This window comes from Bufo bufo, chromosome 5, assembly GCF_905171765.1.
Source record: "Bufo bufo chromosome 5, aBufBuf1.1, whole genome shotgun sequence".
Taxonomy (NCBI): Eukaryota; Metazoa; Chordata; class Amphibia; order Anura; family Bufonidae; genus Bufo; species Bufo bufo.
In genome coordinates this window covers 443,358,687-443,378,486 of record NC_053393.1, presented here as the reverse complement: position 1 = coordinate 443,378,486, position 19,800 = coordinate 443,358,687, and the positions used below count along the sequence as shown (strand labels likewise).

The 19,800-nt window shown below is 43.6% G+C and overlaps 1 protein-coding gene across 1 annotated transcript in view; it reads right to left on the bottom strand.

Moving 5' to 3' along the window:
* The window catches only part of HIBADH (3-hydroxyisobutyrate dehydrogenase), a 157,760-nt gene that overhangs the window by 22,407 nt on the left and 115,553 nt on the right, over positions 1 to 19,800 (bottom strand). Inside the window, exons 5-6 of the mRNA XM_040433582.1 lie at positions 1,946 to 2,079; positions 1,772 to 1,848 (exon numbers count right to left, since the gene is read on the bottom strand). Of these exons, the coding sequence (XP_040289516.1) occupies positions 1,772 to 1,848; positions 1,946 to 2,079 (211 nt within the window). The remainder of the gene's footprint in view (positions 1 to 1,771; positions 1,849 to 1,945; positions 2,080 to 19,800) is intronic.

Sequence of the window (19,800 nt, the reverse complement as noted above, 5' to 3'; positions counted from 1 at the left end):
GAATTTTTTGGGTTTTGTTTTGCCCTCTCTTGCCAACTGCTGTTCGTTTTGTATTTTTTCCTAATTTTATCTCCTTTTTACAGATTTTATTAAGCCCTTTGCAATTTTCAAACGCTACAGCCGACCCCTCAGATTTGTATTTTTTAAATGCCTTTTTTTGTCTTTTATTGCCCTTTTTACAGTAGCTGTAAGCCATGGAGGGTTTAATTTTAGCCGTTTATACTTGTTACCTAAAAGAATAAATTTTTCGGTGCAATTACTCAATGTGGATTTAAAGCTCTCCCATTTATCCTCAGTATTAGGCCTCTTGCACACGTCCATATGGCTTTTTCATTTTTTTGCGGTCTGCAAAAACGGATCCACAAAAAATATGGATGACTTCCGTGTGCATTCAGTTTTTTTGCGAAACAGCTGGCCCCTGATAAAACAGTACTAACCTTGTCCGTTATGCGGACAATAATAGGACATGTTCTATCTTTGAACGGAAAAACAGAAATACGGAAACGGAAGGCATACGGAGTACCTTCTGTTTTTTTTGCGGATCCATTGAAATGAATGGTTCCGTATATGGAACACAAAAAAACGGAACATAAACTGAAAAAAAACACGTTTGTGTGCAAGAGGCATTATGTGACAGTAGCTGCTCCCAGTCTATGCCCTGAAATGCTGCCCTCAACCCAGGGAAATTAGCCAATTTAAAATTCAGTTTCTTTGCTCTGCCTGACAGAGAATTCTTCTTATAGTTTAGGGGGAATCTACATTGTTTTTTTTGTGGGGCGAGTTGTAACTTTCTTTCTTACATATGACTTAACAAGCACTTTTTCATTTTATTTTTTTTTCAGGGAAAGAGGCCAAACAACGAAGATTTAGGCAGCTTGATTTTTTTTTTGTTATGGCTTTCAGGGTTCATGTCAAATACTTTAAAATTTTAATAGTTCAGACATTCTCAGATACTGCAATAAAAATGATCTTTATTTTTTGTTTATTCTTATAAAAATGTGAACGTGATGTGATTAGAATTTTTAATACTTAAAAAAAATATTTTTACACTTTTATTTTTAGTCCTCCTAAGGCACTTGGCCATGCAATTGTTTGACCACTTTAGTATTGCAGGTTATGGTGATTGTGAAGTCTTCCTATTAAAGGGGTTCTGCAGTTTGGTATAAACTAGACTAGAAAGTCTAAGGTCAATGTAAATTGAATTATCTAGACAGTTGAAACTCTGGATAGATCATCAGCATCTGACCGGCGGGGGTCCGACACCCGGGACCCCTGCCGATCAGCTGTTTGAGAAGGCAGCGGCACTCCAGTAGCGCCGCGGCCTTCTCACTGTTTACCGCTGGCCCAGTGTCGTCACGACTAGTATCAACTGGTCTGGGCGGTGCTAAGCTCCATTCGAGTGAACGAAGCTTTACTGCTGGCCCAGTGACGTCACGACTTGTATTAACTAGCCTGGGCGCGGCTAAGCTTCGTTCACTCGAATGGAGCTTAGCATCGCCCAGACCAGTTGATACTAGTCGTGACGTCACTGGGCCAGCGGTAAACAGTGAGAAGGCCGCGGCGCTGCTGGAGCGCCGCTGCCTTCTCAAAAAGCTGATCGGCGGGGGTCCCGGGTGTCGGACCCCTGCCGGTCAGATGCTGATGATCTATCCAGAGGATAGATCAGCAGTTTAAATAAACTGCAGAACCCCTTTAAGCCCTGCCACCACAAATCCGTAGGGGTTTTAATCTACCCTGTCCTCTGTATGAAACATAATTATATTGTACATACCTGATCCCAAGATTCATGGTTTCTGCTGTACCAATCATGCCAATAGCTAAAAGCATGTTGTTGCAAATTTTTGCTGCCTGAAAATACATTTAAATAGTTTTTAGTAAGTAAAAGACAAAACGACCATGTAACTAAGCTACAACACTTAAAGTACTATAAGCAAATAAATCATACCTGCCCTGTCCCAATCTCTCCACAGTAGATCACATTGGCTCCCATACAAGTCAAAAGTTCCTTTGCTGCATCAAATTCTTGTTCAACGCCACCAACCATAAATGTGAGGTTCCCAGATCTGGCTGCACCAACACCTAGTAGCAAAAGACAATGTTAAACAATTAGTACAGCATATACGCAAATCTGAAGCCAATGGCCCACATTTATGAAGTCATAATCCATGATTGTACGCATAAAAGAGGCACAGAGTAGATCATAGCGTTGGTCTAAAGTTTTTGGTGGGCACGAGGACACATTTTCAGCTCAAACCAAGTGAACAAATAGGTGGTATAAACTAGACTAGAAAGTCTAAGGTCAATGTAAATTGAATTATCTAGACAGTTGGGAACACTGGCCTACGTGGAAGACCCATTTCTAATATTTTATTACACTTTATTAATGCTCCAGTACTGACCTGTGATTGTGACTCTCAGGATAACCTACAGTATACTCAGGATAGGTCATCAGTATCTGATCGTGGGAGTCCAACACCTGGGATCACAGCCAATTAGCTATCTGAAAAGGCTCCGGCACTCCTGTGAGCACTGTGGCCTTCTCGCAGTTCAACAAACACAGCACCGTACATTGTATAGCGGCTCTACTTGGTATCACAGCTCAGCTGCATTCTCTCTAAAGGGGCTGAGCTGCGCCTAGGCCACGTGACTGATGAACGTTTCATCACTGGCCTAGGGAAAGCTGAGAGAAGGGTGTAGCGCTACTGCAAGCACCATTGCCCTCTCGAACAGTTGATCGGCGGGGGTCCCAGGTGTCTGACACCTACCGATCAGATACTGATGACCTATCCTGAGGATAGGTCATCAGTATCAAAATCTCGGAAAACCCCTTTACACGTTTATACTCTTGGTGGCAAACATTGGTGGCATATCACTAGGATATCGTATATTGTACATACCTGATGTCAAGATTCATGGTTTCTGCTGCACCAATCATGCTAATAGCTAAAAGGAGATAGGAGTGGATCCCACCTCTGGGAGCCGCTCCTGTCTCTAGAGTGGTTCCTCGAAGAGAAGGAGCGCCCATTCACTGCTAAGGGAGTTCTGAAAATAGCTGAGCATGCTCAGCTATTTTCAGAAGTCCCATAGCTGTGAACAGAAAGCGCACTGCGTATAAATGGCCACCTACCCCAGCCAGTACTTTTGGAACTCCGATAGTGGAAATAGCCCAGCCAGTACTTTTGGAACTCCGATAGTGGTGAATGGAGAGTGGCAGTACTTGCGTGGTGTGCACTCCTTCACTTCATGGTATCTGTTCTAGCGTTAGGAGTGGGTCCAAGTGGTGGGACATGCACCTATCGGACATTGGTGGCATATCCTAGTAATATGCCACCAGTGTCTAACATAGGAATCCCATTTAAAATCTCAAGTAATCATTTTATTATCATTATAATGAGTTTCCTACCCAATACAAATGTAAAGAAATATGATTATGTAAAAATGTTCCACATGGCTTAAGAATAGTGACCTAAAGTAGATGAAAATGACAATATGTTATAATATATATAAATGAAATGAGTGTGCGTTGTAAGGGCTACAGCTTACGAACTGACCAGCCCCCCACACACACCCAGTCATGGCCGTAAATGTTAGCACCCCTGAAATGTTTCAAGAAAATAAAGTATTTCTCACAGAAAAGCATTGAAGTAACACATGTTTTGCTATACAAATGTTTATTCCCTTTGTGTGTATTGGAACAAAACCAAAAAAGGGAGGGAAAAAAGCAAATTGAACATAATGTCACACCAAACTCCAAAAATGGGCTGGACAAAATTATTAACACAGAAGCAGGAGACTAACGAGTTGCTGCTACAACACGTGATGGCTTTGCAGACAGCAGGAGCAACCCTGAGCATTCACGATGCCCGGAAAGCAGTCCGTGCAGCGATTCCTAAGATGACCCCTGCAGACGACATCGAAACCTACCTGGCAATGTACGAGAAAGTGGCCATCAGGGAAAATCTACCCCGTGACCAGTGAGGTCGTCGCTTCATTTCTGGCATCCCATTCCCAGCAGATGTATTTCGACTTGCCGGACGATCAAGCGGCCGACTACCAAAAAGTAAAAGGGTGAGATTTTGGCAAGACTGGGGGTGAATGTGTTGGATCGGGCCCAGCGGGTACATCAGTGGAGGTTTAAGCCGGCTGAGCATGCGTGTATTATTACTTACTTCACCTCTTACAAAAGTGGCTACAGCCTGATGTGCTGAGTCCCCCGGCTATGCTGGATAAACTATTAGCCAATATGTTCTGGAGAGCTTTGCAATACCCTCTCCAGCACTGCATCGGTCAGGTGTCTCCTGGCAATGGCTTTGAGATGGTGACCCTGGTGGAATGCTATGAAGCTACCAGAAATTTAAAGGAGGGTTCTGTCGGGGGGGGGGGGGGGGGGGGGGGGGGGGGGGGGAGAGAGTCGGCAAACCCCAGAAATCTCCACCCCAGGCCCGGAGATTTGAGCCAATAAAACCTGCCTGGGATGTACCCATGGTGGACCTGGCTCCGATAGTCTGCTGGCGGTGTCAGGAGAGTGGCCATGAAAGTGCATCCACGGAGACTTAAAAGACTACCCCACCGTGCTGGTGTCTCTAACCATGGTGGCCGGTAGATGAACCCACGAGGTGGCTGTCGCCACAAATCTGCATTATGAACTCATAATAGGGATAGACTTCCCGGCACTGTTGCCTGCTATGAGAGTGACTGATACCCATGAGACCGGGGTAACCCTAGCAGAGTGTCCGAGCTCAGGGGGGACACCAGAACCCTGGGAACCTGAGACCAAAGGGCCAGCGATAGGGGTGAACACCACTTCGGTGGAAGAGGGGGAGACAACCCCGCTAAGTGTGATGGTGGGAGACGTGGAGTCCGCCGGGTCCTGAATTGACATACCTCAATGTCTCCGGGGATAATTTTGGTACCGCCCAACGTTGGGACCCAACCCTATCCTGCGCCTGGGAAAATGTGGTAATAGTAGATAATGAACCACAACAACCTGGGGCAGAGTCAGTGTTTGCCTGCTTTGTGGTTCATCAAGATATGTTGCATCTGGTAAACCAACTACAGGGTGAGCCTATTGAACACTCGGTAGTCCCCAAGGCTTATCGCAAGCTTGTGTTAGCCCACCAACACGTTCTCGGGGGTCACCTGGGGCTGCAGAAAACTTAGGATCGTGTTCTACAGCGGTTTTACTGGCCCAGCATATTCAAAGAAGTAGAAGAGCTTTGTAAGTCTTGCCCGACCTGTCAGATAACTAGCCCCCAACCACATTTCCATAGTCCCCTAGTACCTCTCCCGATTATCGAAGTACCGTTTGACCGAATAGCTATGGACCTCATAGGCCCAGTACAGAAGTCCGCCAGAGGGCATCAACACATCTTAGTCATTATAGACTATGCCACTCTGTACCCGGAGGCAGTGCCACTGCGACATACCTCGGCCACACTCATAGCTAAGGAGTTAATGGAGATGTTTTCCCGAGTAGGACTACCTAAAGAGGTTCTGACCGACCAAGGGACCCCTTTTATGTCCAAAGTGATGAGGGAACTCTGTAAGTTGCTGCACATAAAACTACGGACGTCCATTTACCATCCGCAAATGGACGAACGGTAGAACGGTTTAATCAAACATTAAAATTTTTTGAAAAAGGTAGTGTCTAATGATGGGAAGGACTGGGACTTCTATCTGCCCTATCTGGTTCACGCCCTTCGAACTGCTATATGGCAGACACCCTCGCGGTCTCTTGGAAGTGTACAAAGAGGCGTGGGAACAACAACCCTCTCCACAAAAAAATGTGTCATTGAGCACGTTACCCAGATGCAAGATCGGATAGAGACAGTGTTGCCTCTTGTTAGGGAGCACACAGAGGCAGCTCAGTGAGCTCAGAGTCCGGTCTATAATCGTCAGGCTCTGGTCCGGATCTTTAACCCGGGTGATCAGGTTTTGGTTCTGGTGCCGATCTTGGACAGTAAGTTCCTGGCTAGGTGGCTCCACTCAAACCGTGGAAAGATAGGGAAACCTTTACAGAAGACAGCCCTCGGACGGGTTTTCTAGGAGAAGAGGTACCGGCCCCTCTGTCTGATGCAAGAGAGGAGGCTGCCACAGTAAAGACAGCCTCTCCTCTAAACAGACTCAGGAGGCCAGGGAGTTCATTAGTCGGAACACGGATGTGTTCTCGGACCTCCCTGGACGCACTTCCATAATCCAGCAGGACATTGTCACTGAGCCTCAGGAAAAACCATACTGGGTACCCAAGGCTCGGTGACAAGTCATATCGGAGGAGGTGCAGCTAATGTTGCAGCTAGACGTCATTGAGGAGTCAAAAAGTGAGTGGGCCAGTCCTATAGTATTGATACCCAAGCCGGACGGGACGTTGCGGTTTTGTAACGACTTTCGAAAACTTAACGAGGTTTCCAAATTCGATGCGTATCCCATGCCCCAAGGGGATGAGCTCATCGAGAGGTTAGGACAAGCCTCTCTTTCCACTATACTATACCGGTTCTCGGCTGGAGTGAGTTTTCGGCTGAGGAAGACAGCGGGTCCCCGATTTTGGTGACGCCCGACTTCAAAAGGGAGTTTATAGTACAGACCGATGCCTCCGAAGTAGGCCTCGGTGCTGTACTGTCTCAGGAAGTCAACGGGGAGGAGCATCCCGTTGTCTTCCTCAGCCGAAAACTCACTCCAGCCGAGACCCGGTATAGCATAGTGGAAAGAGAGTGCCTGGCTATCAAGTGGGCACTAGAATCTCTCTGCTATTATTTATTGGGGAGAAAATTCCACCTGGTGACCGACCACTCCCCTCAAGTGGATGAGCCAGGTCAAGGACAGAAATGCCCGGGTCACCCGTTGGTTTCTCTCCCTACAAAACTAAGTTTTCGGTGGAACACAGGGCAGGCCGGTTACAGGGAAACACGGATGCCCTGTCCTGGGTACACTGTCTGGTGTGTGTTCACACCCTCAGGGTTGAACAAAGGGGAGGGGTATGATACACAGTGAGAGGTTTGGTCTACCACAGCGAGTCTCCACTAATAAATATATATATATATTTATTTATTTATTTATACACACACACACGTAATTTATTCCAAGCAAGCCCTTTTCTACATTAATTAGAAGCAGCAGGCAGATTTGAAAATGTACATATATGTCCAGAGATAAATGGTTACAAGTTAAATTAGGAATTACTAAATGGTATAATTCCTCGAGACGGCATTTCGAGTGCCTAGTGTTCTTTTTCAGTTGTCTGTTTCCTTTTAGTTCACACTATTTGACTGAGAAAAACAGCCCATTAATTACTGGCAATGATACTTTACTGATCCTTTAGCTGTGTTTATCCACAGCGCATAATAATGAATTCAAGTAATCCTGTGATATGACCTGAAACAAATTAAGATGACAATTCAAGCCAGATCTTACAAACAAAACCCAGTATTATCCATCACAGGTCAACAGCTTTTTATCTAGATTACAGGCCGCTAAATAGCTACAGAGAGTCATTTATTAGAGCAAAATTAATGCTGACAACGGCTCTCAGCTGGTTAATTTTTTGACAGCTGCACTCTCTCAGATATACAAACCCTTAAAGTTGTAAATAGCAAAAAAATAAAAATAAATGACTTCAGAAAAAAACTGCAGGACGAAAAACAATTAATCATTTTAGCTTAGAAAGAACAAGAAAAAAAACCTGATACTTTCTTCCAGAGTGAATTTATTCAGAAATGACTGCTGCCCCCAACTAGGAAGTCTAAGCATACATTGTAAAAAAAGAAAAAGAAAGAATGAGACACTAGACAATTTGTTAAAATAATTATCCAATTTGAAAAGAAAGAATGGAAACACAAAAAAAAATAGATTTAACCCAAAAGGAAAGTAAGAAATAAGATCTTGTGTTAAGCCGGTCATGCACAAGATTGTTGGCCAAAGGCATGTTTGGAAAGCAGCTATCTCCCCCATATACATGCATACTCAGTCTGGCTATGCATGCTGCCAGTCACTTCCAGAAGAAAGCAATCGGGCATGTTTACATCTGACACCTCTCTGTCCTGACATCTGCTGATGAGGGTGTCGGGAGGCCCTATACACATTAAAGGGTTTTCTACCACCACATTTTCACCTATTTAGCTGTCAGACACTAGCGATCTGCTAGTGTCTGCTATATCTAACCATGCTATTGTAATCCCTTTCTGTGCAGCGGTTACCCTAAAAAACGTAGTTTTATTGCTATGCTAATGAGCCTCTAGGTGCTATGGGGGAGTCTTTTCAGCACCTAGAGGCTCCTCCAACTCACCATTTCTGCCGCCCAGCGCGCTCCAGCCCGCCCCTCTCCTCTAGATTGACAGCCCACTCGCGCCTGCGCCGTGTGCTTCTGTATTCGGCGCAGGCGTTTTTTAGGGTAACTGCTGCACAGAAAGAGATTACAATAGCATGGTTAGGTAGAGCAGACACTAGCAGATCGCTAGTGTCTGACAGCTAAATAGGTGAAAATGTGGTGGTAGAAACCCTTTAAATGGTTGGCCAATCATTCTAAAATCGGTGGGACTGGCCAGCTTGAAGCGTACTTAAACTTTTAGGTACACTTTATTAAAATTGATAGGAAATGTTCCAAAAATAACATTTGTAATTTCCTTTTTTTTTGCTTTTTCATGTGAATTAGGCCCCTTTCATGCCTTAGAATCTATGCTCCCATACACTGCTGTGTATGGGAGTACGGTGACAAGTCTGGTACAGTTTAAGACTTTCGAGCCTGTGCTTACGCCATCTTACTTTTAGACAGGATTGGTACATGTGGATCACTGTGTTTAATCCTGGCAGCGCTCACGTAGAGAAGAGTCCGGCTTATAAATGAGCTCCCCTTCTCCTCGCCCATGTGCTGATTTGGGTTGAGTGAATCGGTTTGGACTGCTCTATTCTAACCCAATTAGTTTGAAATCAAGTGTATAGAAGTGAATGGGACGGCTTAAGAGTAATTACACCTGCTCGCCACTGCAATGTCGATGGCGAGCAGGTAAACATTGAAGGGAAGGCAGTGCTCCACCAAGAACAGCCTTCTCTTCGAACAGCTGATTAGCGAGGGTGTTGGGTGTCGGATGCCCGCCGATCTCATATTGATGACCTATCATGAGGACAAATCATCAATATTAAAAAAGGGGACAACACCTTTAATGAAAACCGGAAATCCATGACTATAGGTACTAGATTCAAAACCTGATACCGAACAATCTTTGAACAGCACAAATATTCAATCACCATTGAGTACACAATATACCGACTTTAAAAATTATTTGCAATTTAATTCCCCATTGTTCAGGCCACTAATGGCAGGTTTACAAGGCCCAATTGTTGTGTCGATTATTGGGAACAAACATTACTACGAATGCTCATTCCCGATGATAGGCCGACAATAAACCGATGAACATTAAATCATCATTTCTGGGCACTGTGATCGTGCTGTGTGAATGGCTGGCCAGAAATAATGAATTTGTATGAGAAGGAGCAATGGTAGTGGCCCTCACTCATCCCTATACAGTGGAGGTGATATCTGCATGTAAATGCAGTGCTTTCCTCCACTGACAAGCATGCAGTTATCAGGAAGGAACGGTCCCTTCCTGATAATTGCCTGATCTGTCGGGCAGGGTAAATGCAGTATAAAGTTAAAGGAAGTATCTAAATGACTTTTATATTTAAATATTGGTTTTGTACATCTAACTTTTTCTAGAAGTTGATTATATAATTTACTAGCAGAAGGACACTGCTTCGCACAGGTATATTTAATCTATTTCATTTAATGTTTGTGTGCGTCGTTAAAAGATAGACAGTATCTACTATAACAGTGACATCTACAGTACCCTGCCCCTTTAACAGTGACCTCCAAAGCGGCCACCCCTTTATTAGTGACCACAGTAACCCATCTCGTTAACAGTGATTTCCACAATAACCCGCCCCCTTAACAGTGACCTCTACAGAGCTCTGTTCCCTCAAAATGTGACCTCCACAACACCCCGCCCCCTAACAGTGACCTCTACAGCATCCCGCCCCTTAACACTGACCTCCATAGCGGACAGTCTCCTTAACTGTGACCTCCACAGTTCCCTGTCTTCTTAACAGAGACCTCCACAGCATCCCGCCCCCTTAACAGTGACCTCCACAGCAGCACACCCCTTAACAGTGACCTCAACAGCAGCACACCCCTTAACAGTGACCTCCACACTGGCCGTCCCTTTATTAGTGACCTCCACAGTACCTAATCTCCTTAACAGTGATTTCCACAACACCCCGTCCCCTTAACAGTGGCCTCTACAGCAATCTACCCATTAACACTGACCTCCATAGCGGACCTTCCCCTTAACTGTGACCTCCACAGCAGCCTGCCCCTAGGGTGGCCAGAGGTCCAGCTTTAGGCCGGAGAGTCCGGCTTTCAGCCTCCCTGTCCTCCTTCCGGCGCAGGGCCTGGACGGACACAGGGATGTTCTTTTGAACAGCTTACTCTCAGCCTACAGCACTATGATGTCTGAACATGAGCTGCAGGGAGAAAGTCACCCTGCCTCCCACCCTTGCAGCTGACAGAAGTTGATTTTTACCTTCATCTTTTCAATCCCAGTCAGCTGCGGAGTGGGGGCGTGGCTTAGCGGGACCTGGGGGCGGGGTTTTTAAGTCCGCCTTTTAAGTCCGTCCATCTCCAAACTGTGACCTTCACAGCACTTTGCTCCCTTAACAGTGACATCCACAGCGCCCTGACCCTTTAAAGCTGACCAACAGTAGGGAAGAAAAATGGCTGGGTTGTTATGGAAACCTGGTGTAAAAATGTGTGATTGTGGAGACTAAGGGCCTATGAGCTTCTTGTGATTGTGGAGACTAAGGGCCTATGAGCTTCTATTGGCTGATAAGGGACATGTGACTGTGTGTATGGCAGTTGGGATATGAAAAGAAAGACTTGCAGGCTACTATCTGCTAATGCAGGTCATATTTTGGGAATATCTCAGGAACGGTATGTCCTAGATAGCCGAGAAACCTTCCCGGAAATCTGATGTACTTGTCTGCCAAATTTGGTGAAGATCGGTCCAGTCGTTTCGTCGCGCATAAAGAACAGACAGATGGACAGTTGGACAGTCAGACACTCATTTTTATATATATATAAGAGATTTACATCACGCACAAAAATCTGGTAAAGTATAAGCAAGTAAAAGATACTGGAGACAATTTACACTACAAAATCTATAAACAAGACCCATGAAGAAAGAAACACTGTTTGCCATTGATTACAATATAAGAGCATCTCCAAACAGCAGGTCATGTGAGGCTTTTCTAATATGCAGTGGTTATTATCTACCAAAATTAGTACAAGAAAAGACAACTGGCAAACCAGAGAAAGTCATGGTCCATGCTCACCGGCATCCTGCTGCTCCCGATTGGAATGGCCACCATCTCACTAACCAACCTCTTGTCTCCCTTCCAGTGGCGATCTTTCTGCTGAGGCCCTCCTGTGTCTTACTGGCTGCTGGAGTACTCATCTACTGCAGCTCGACATCGTGGCAGGCCTTTGTGGACTGCCTCAGCTGCTCTTCCTCGGGAAGGAGTGCGTCTCAGACTCTTAACGGGCCAGCATTTACGCACTTGTTAATCTGCTACAATCCTTATATACCCTAACTGGGTATATAAGGCACCCTCCCCACTGGGAGGGGTGTCTGAGCAATAGTGTGTTCCAGCTTGCTAGTTCCTAAGAGGGTGCACAGTATACATTCAGATACCCCATGCCCAACCTCTGCCTGTTTTCTGGATTTGACTCTTTGCTGCATGACCTGACTTCTGCCTGACTCTAGTTTTGAACCTGAGCTGTCCGCCCTGACCATTGGTCCGTTTATTATATTGAACAAACTCTGCCTGTCCAGACGTTGGCTTGTCCCAGAATATGGTTTTGCCTGTTCCTTTCGTTGTGCTTTGGAGTCTTCTAGTCTTTTAATCCCCATGGGTCAGAAATCTACTGAATAGAGACTATTCTAAGACATAGTGGCCTGGTGGTTCCCCTGTGGTCCAAGTCCCAGTAAAGGGGTTATAGTGTGAAGAACATGGGACCACTTAGATATTCCCCTTAGGAGTAGACACAAGTCAAATCTGTTTAGTAGACAGGCGGATCCACCTCCGCGTTATAAGACTTGCAGTATTCAAACATTAGGCAGATGAGGTGAGCGAATTCATCATCATAGAAACTGGCCAGCAAGGCTCTTAACGACTAATGCTTCGATAATGCTATTATTTACTGTCATCCTAAATATGAGGATGTGTGCGCCAGATCTTATATATGGTAGTCAATTTTAAATGCAATTTCACAGATTTTAAGCAAGATGCTTTAAATCATGGAAAAGACTTTTAACTAGTCAAAAACAAAAAGTACTTACAATGTTACAAAGGTTAAAATAAAATCAGACAAAAACGCATGGGGGCATTCTCATGGGCTCCAGTAATGGAGGTCAATGTCTAGTGGTGTGAGGGAGAATTGTTACATGGGTAAACACTTCCATTGAATGATCTGAGTGAACACATTATAGTGTACAGCTTTTAGAACAAAAGGATTATACAACTCTCTAGAGAGCACAACAGGCTTGTACTGTAATCCCACTGGGAAGGCTATAGGGAAGGCTATAGAGTTAAATTCAATAGCCACAATCAGGCCAAAAGTAAGTGAGAATTGACTGTAGCACACTTATACCATCTGGACAAGCTGTTTTGTTTGAAAGTTATGGACATAAGATGGGAATTGCATACATAAACTAAATGTAACATTTGCCATTCCCTCATTTACAAGCATCAGGTTTAGGTGCAATCTAAGCATCAGTAGCCAAGCAACCCAACAGGAATGTGCTGAAAATGTCGAGGAGGTAGGGTCTGCAAGGTGGTTGATTTTATGCATCTCTATTTTTTTAAAGCATTTGAAGCTGTGCCACATAAAACATTGATAAATTAGGCCAAAATACTAAAAATTTGTAATTCGGTAAATAACTAAGAAGGACAGAAAACAGTCGGTTTTGTAAACCACAGTCAGATTGGGTCACCTTTGTTAATGGGGTACCACAGGGGTAAGTATGGTGTCATATTCTTGCTTAAGACAACTATCCCAGCTAGAGCAGAAAAATGGGAACTTCTGGTGGCACTTCCAAAGGACAGGAGGGTTCTAAAGAGCTATAAGAGGACTTTAATGGTGCAGAAGACTACGTGTTTCAGGATCGCATTGATCACTTTGTCAGGTAAGATAGGTGTATCTTACAAATGGATCAGTGCAATCCTGAAACACGTAGTCTTCTGCACCAATAAAGTCCTGTTAGAGCTCGTTAGAATGCTCCTGTCCTTTGGAAGTGCCACCAGAGGTTCCAGTTTTTGTCCTCTTGCTGGGACAGTTGTCTTCTGTATATTAGTCAGGCCATGCAAGTGCCTAGGCGATGGTGTGCAGCAACCAAGACCTCTAAACTTCTACAAGCAAGCAGAGCTAGGTGAGTAGCCACTTGCAGAGCCTCCCCTGTTCTTTTAGTATGGCCCTACCTATCTTTTTGCTCTGCTCCTCTTTGAAGCCCTGTTCTTTTTGACATATTCATTAATAACAATGTAGAGGGCGAATAAACTAAAATCACAATATTTCAAGATTAAACCAAACCATTTAAATTACAACCAAAGAGGAGAATTTCATAGTAGAAAATGTCAACTGGACACAGATAAATAGAAATGTTATCAACTTGGGAAGGGAAAAACATATGACATTAAATAAATGGAAATCAAGAGGGTAAAACTGATATGACAGGATTTAGAGACATTGGCAAACCGTTAAGTGACTGGTAGCAACCAGTGTCAGGCTTCTACATGTCAAAGCAAATAAGATGAGGTCATGCACCAAAAAGAGAGTAGTCGCCCACGTTAAAGAACAGAATTACCTTTGTACAAACAGCTAGTTACACCACACATGAAGTATAGTCTATAGTTGGAATACCAATGTAAAAGAAAGAAATTGTAGATCTGGAGATGGCTAAGTGTTGGGCAACTAATGTAAATGTGAATTGTGATAACCAGAAATATTGTTAATGCATATCTAAAATTTCAGATAACTTTTCAAAATAAGCTGCCATACTTGTAAACGTGAGTGATCGCGCTATATCTGACCATTATATCCCTTATATCTGCTATTTTTTTTAGCATGATGCATCTAATTCTCAGTCGTCTCTGAGCTGGTGGATGGAGACCAAATGTAATCATATCTGCCCATAGAATACACAGAGACCAACATTTTTCTTCCTAATTCCCTCTCACCCAGAATCCACATATAGGACATTATAATATACCGTATTTTTCGCTTTATAAGACACACCTAGATTTGTGAGGAGGAAAAAAAAAATAAAAAAATATTGAACCAAAAGGTGTGCTTTTGAACTATTGGTGGTCTGTGGATGACACCGTTATGTGGGGGGTCTGTGGATGATGCACTGTAATGGGGGGGGATCTGTGGATGACGCACTGTAATGGGGGGGGGGATCAGTGGATGACGCACTGTAATGGGGGGGGGATCTGTGGACGACGCACTGTTATGGGGGATCTGTGGACGACGCACTGTTATGGGGGATCTGTGGACGACGCACTGTTATGGGGGATCTGTGGACGACGCACTGTTATGGGGGATCTGTGGACGACGCACTGTTATGGGGGGGATCTGTGGACGACGCACTGTTATGGGGGGGATCTGTGGACGACGCACTGTTATGGGGGGGATCTGTGGACGACGCACTGTTATGGGGGGGATCTGTGGACGACGCACTGTTATGGGGGGGATCTGTGGACGACGCACTGTTATGGGGGGGATCTGTGGACGACGCACTGTTATGGGGGATCTGTGGACGACGCACTGTTATGGGGGATCTGTGGACGACGCACTGCTATGGGGGATCTGTGGACGACGCACTGCTATGGGGGATCTGTGGACGACGCACTGCTATGGGGGATCTGTGGACGACGCACTGCTATGGGGGATCTGTGGACGACGCACTGCTATGGGGGATCTGTGGACGACGCACTGCTATGGGGGATCTGTGGACGACGCACTGCTATGGGGGATGTGTGGATGACACACATAGCATCTTATGTAATGGGGGTCACTATTCACACAGGGACAATATACTGTGACACATATGATACTGTGACTAGCATAAGATGATCCTATGCTGGTCACAGTATCAAATATGTCACAGTATATTGTCCCTGTGTGAATAGTGACCCCGATTACACCACCGGGCACCAGCAGCTCACAGCAGTCTTTATATGTAAAATCTTTTTATGTAATGCTCCAGCAATGGCTCTGCTTTCTTCTGTAACAGTACTCAGTCAGTCACGCTCCTGCCAGCTTCATTAATAAAGTGGGAGGAGCATGACAGTGTGAGTGACGTCATGCACCGGCCGGACCGCTGCTTTGCTAGTGAGTACTGTTACAGAAGAAAGAGCCATTGCTGTAGCATTAAATAAAAAGATTTTACATATAAAGACTGCTGTGAGCGGGGCCTGGTGTAATGGAGTACAGTGACTGCACCGTGCCCCGCTCACAGCAGTTTTCATATGTAAAGTTCATTCATGTAATCTTCGAACAGTGGCTCTGCTTTAAACTAGCGTAATCCTCTGTAGTAGTACTCACTATCAAAGCGGCAGGCCTTACTCACTCATTCACGCTCCTGCTTCATATTAATGAAGTGGGAGGAGCGTGAGTGAGTGATGTTATGCTGCTAGCCTGCCTGCCGCTTTGATAGTGAGTACTACTACAGAGGATTGCGCTAGTTTAAAGCAGAGCCACTGTTCGAAGATTACATGAATGAACTTTACATATGAAAACTGCTGTGAGCGGGGCTCGGTGTAATGGAGTACAGTGACTTCACCGGACCCCGCCGCGAGTGAAACAGCAGTTGCCGGCCTCCAGTCCCTCCTCGCTGTATCCGATGCATTAGTGTCAGACATTTAAAAGGCGCACCATTCACTTTATAAGACACACTGCCATTTTCCCCCCACTTTTGGAGGACAAAAAGTGTGTCTTATAAAGTGAAAAATATGGTATATAGCTAGTGAAAGAAGTCTCTCTATGTCTGCTTGTTCCTTTTTGCGCTTCCTCCTTCCTCCTCCCCTCTTCGTAGGACTTTTACTTTCCAGAAACAAAGTTAGTTTAGAATAGGGTGGGAGTGAAGGGTAAGCAGCCAATAACTCTAGAACAAGATATTTTTCTTTGATAAAGAAAAAAATTAAAATGTACAAAGTTTCTTATATTCACCCGTACTATTGATTTATGCAAGCTGTGTGAAAGTACAGTGATTATTTAAACCTAGGATGGGAGAGAAAACACACGGTATGGTCAACCTAATAACTGTGCATAAGTAAGTGGAAGAACAAAGCAAAAATCTGTCAAATGATTTTTTTTTATATGCAGGCATGTTACACTCACAAGGGAAATCCACTACATGTACAGGAAAGAGGCTTTTGACCATCAACACAGAGCGGGTTTCTTTTCTGTAAGAGAAGTGGTGATACTGACAACAGATCACTTTCATTGGCTTATAAAAGTTTCCAAGATTTCTACAAGTATTTATTACAATAAAGACAACTTTATATGCTGCTGGTTTTATATTTACTTCCTACATGTGGTCACAACCCCATCTTTATTATTGCAGGATGTAGAGGATTGAGTCTGGTTCTCTCATCTTTCCATCCCTTGTGGGGGAGACCCCTTACTATACCAAACTCTGCATTGATTTGCTTCTGTGGTATTGGGGAAGGGGGGGGTTTGCGTCCTGTGGCAGTTCACTCTGACCATAGTGCCAGTTCACTCTGACTTTTTTTTAAGTGTATATAGCATAGGGGTAAGAGTGCATCAATAAAACAAATTTTTTCTAAAAATGGTCGTAAATGAGGGATGCCCTATTTATATAACAATTGACATTTTTGGACCGGCTTGGACACTAGAAACCTGCTTGGACACTTATAAAAGTGAATCTCATCTGTCCCTTGCCACTGGTGATAAGTACAGTATGTGATGGTCATGGGTTCAGAGCTGATTGGGACAATGGGGAAATTTTTTCTGAAATGTACCTTTTTTTTCAGGAAAAACACATGCAATGAGGAATTTACAAAAAGGAAAAGAAGATCATACATACAAGAAATAAAAATCCTTTTTAAACATAAGCGGCCCCAGCTGACCACCACCAGAGGAGGCAATATAGTATTACGTGGCCTACCATGTAACGCTTGGACAGGATGGACTCAGGAGAGCTGGCATTCAGATGAGAATTATCAAAAGGTGCATGGCCAGTATAAGCAGGATAAAAAAAAAAAAGTACACGTCTAGTTGTACATTTTACATGTTTTCTGGAAACGAAACCTCAACAGGCCCAAATTATGTAGTAACATGAGACTATAGTTCCTCTAGCTAAATGTACTAGTGGACTATACGAGCACAAATCTGGCAACTGTGGTTGAGTTGAAATCTTATTTTGCATTTGTGATCTGTATTCTTCGACAGATCAAGCTTGGCTTCATACTTTGCAATCAGTGAAAGATACCCATGCTGGAAAACTTCAGAATTTGGCGCAAAGATAGTAAATAATTATTATCGTTTCATTCAAGACACCCATTCTACATGTGCCCTCATGGTGAATTGTGCAAAAAAAATAAAAAATTTTGTTAAGCATCCAAAAAATGCATTATTGCACAAAACACAATCTCATCTCAGTTTGAAAAATAATATTTAATAACATTTTTCATGTGTATTTTCTATCTATAAATACAGTAGAAAGAAAAGGTACAATATATGCTTGATATCCAGAAAGGTATTCGGTAAGTCACAAGGGAAAGAAAAATACATTTAACCCTGTGCCACCGTAGACATTAAATCACAATGTTTCCTGAAAAGAGACAATCTGCTTTAACCAGACTCACAAAAAGAGGGTGCCAATGGGACCAGGCAAAGCGTTGAAACCATCTTTAAAATGCAATTGTTCTAATCATTTTCTACAGATGCAGTCTCACAAGGGGCTGCTGTCACAGGGACCATTTACGACGTATTATGGTGTCTCTATTGTTTACCAGCGACATTCGCTAACCAGGCGACAGCTGGGACTGAAAGCTGCTACTCAAGGAACAATATAATCCCGTGAAAGCAATCAACAAATTTAAGGGTGTTAATTAACTTTACACTTTATCATGTTCAATTAGTTGTCTTTTTTTTTTTTTTAAGCAGCGATTGCCGTGCACAATCGGTTTAGAGCGTGCCATGTTTGATTTGTAAGTGATCACAGTTTTAGCTGCACACTCCATGTCAGATGTTCTCTTGGGTTTTGGTGACACAGACGAACGACTTGCACACATGCTCAGCAATGGGATGATCTGGTGTAATATAAACCACCATAACGTAAACCCTTGTTAACACAATCTGGTCAATGTCCACTAGAGAAAATCAATGCAGCACCAGTTCTCGGATTTGCAAATCACTGAATTTCTAAACAAATACTTGTAAAAGTGAAGGACATAAAGCTACATAATGGTATGGTAACTGAAAGCAAATCTTTCTGTACTGCATGGAATCTGTAAGAGTGCGCTATACAAAAATCACTTCAGTGATATACAACAAAAAGATATAAAATATTCAATGTACGTGGATTAACAAGAAGTAAACTAGTAAAAAATATTGATAAAGCCAACTGCGTATTTCTTCTGTGAACCAACAATAGAGTTTGGGGTAAAAACCATGCAATCCAGTAAACCTACCCAGTTTAGTGGTAGGTCATTCTGATTGAAGAACCTTGGGGGACATTTATGAAGACCAGCGATTTAGATGCCAATCCAAGCTCTCCTGTACTGGTGGTTCATCCTCCTAAGTTAGGTAGATGCGTCAGCCTCTACATGAACTTTACACTTGTCTAAATCTATGCCAGCTCCCTGTAGACCATTTTCTACGCATTAAAACAGGTATAAAAAATGATAAAGGAGACAGGTTTGCCGGCCCGAGTCTTTTCACCGCCAACACCACGCCCCCTTTTTAGACCTGACGTGAGTGGCGGAAAAATTACCTTTTCTGCCACATTTTCATAGGCATTAATGTTATTTGATCCTAGGAATTGATCTAAGCCTTTTCTAAAACGGTCCACCGTTCCTGCTGTGACCGGCTACTCAGACTATTTCACAGATTAAGGCCTCTTGCACACGAACGTATGTATTTTGCGGTCCACAAAAAAAATAAAAATACCCCAAAAATACGGATGAATTGCGGAACGGAACAGCTGGCCCCTAATAGAACAGTACTATCCTTGTCCATAATACTGACAATAATAGGACATGTTCTATTTTTTTGTGAAAAGGAAATACGGACATACGAAAACGGAATGCACATGGAGTAACTTAAATTTTTTTTGCGGACCCATTGAAGTGAATCGTTCCGCATACGGTCCGCAAAAAAACGGAACGACACAGAAAGAAAATACGTTCAAGAGGCCTTAGACTTCGTCCACGTTTCTGTTTTTCACCGACATGTGCTGTCTGCATTTTCCCCGGCAGCACACGTACCCATTGATTTGAATGTGTCTGTTCACACATAAGTATTTTTTTTTTTTTTTTTACTGACAGTGGGTCAATAAAATAAATAAATAAATAAATAAATCACGGAGACATGCACTACTTTGGTCCGTGATGCGGACCAAACACACCCAATGAAGTCTATGGGTCTTTGAACTCTGGAAATTACACTGCGTGCAGAATTATTAGGCAAATGAGTATTTTGACCACATCATCCTCTTTATGCATGTTGTC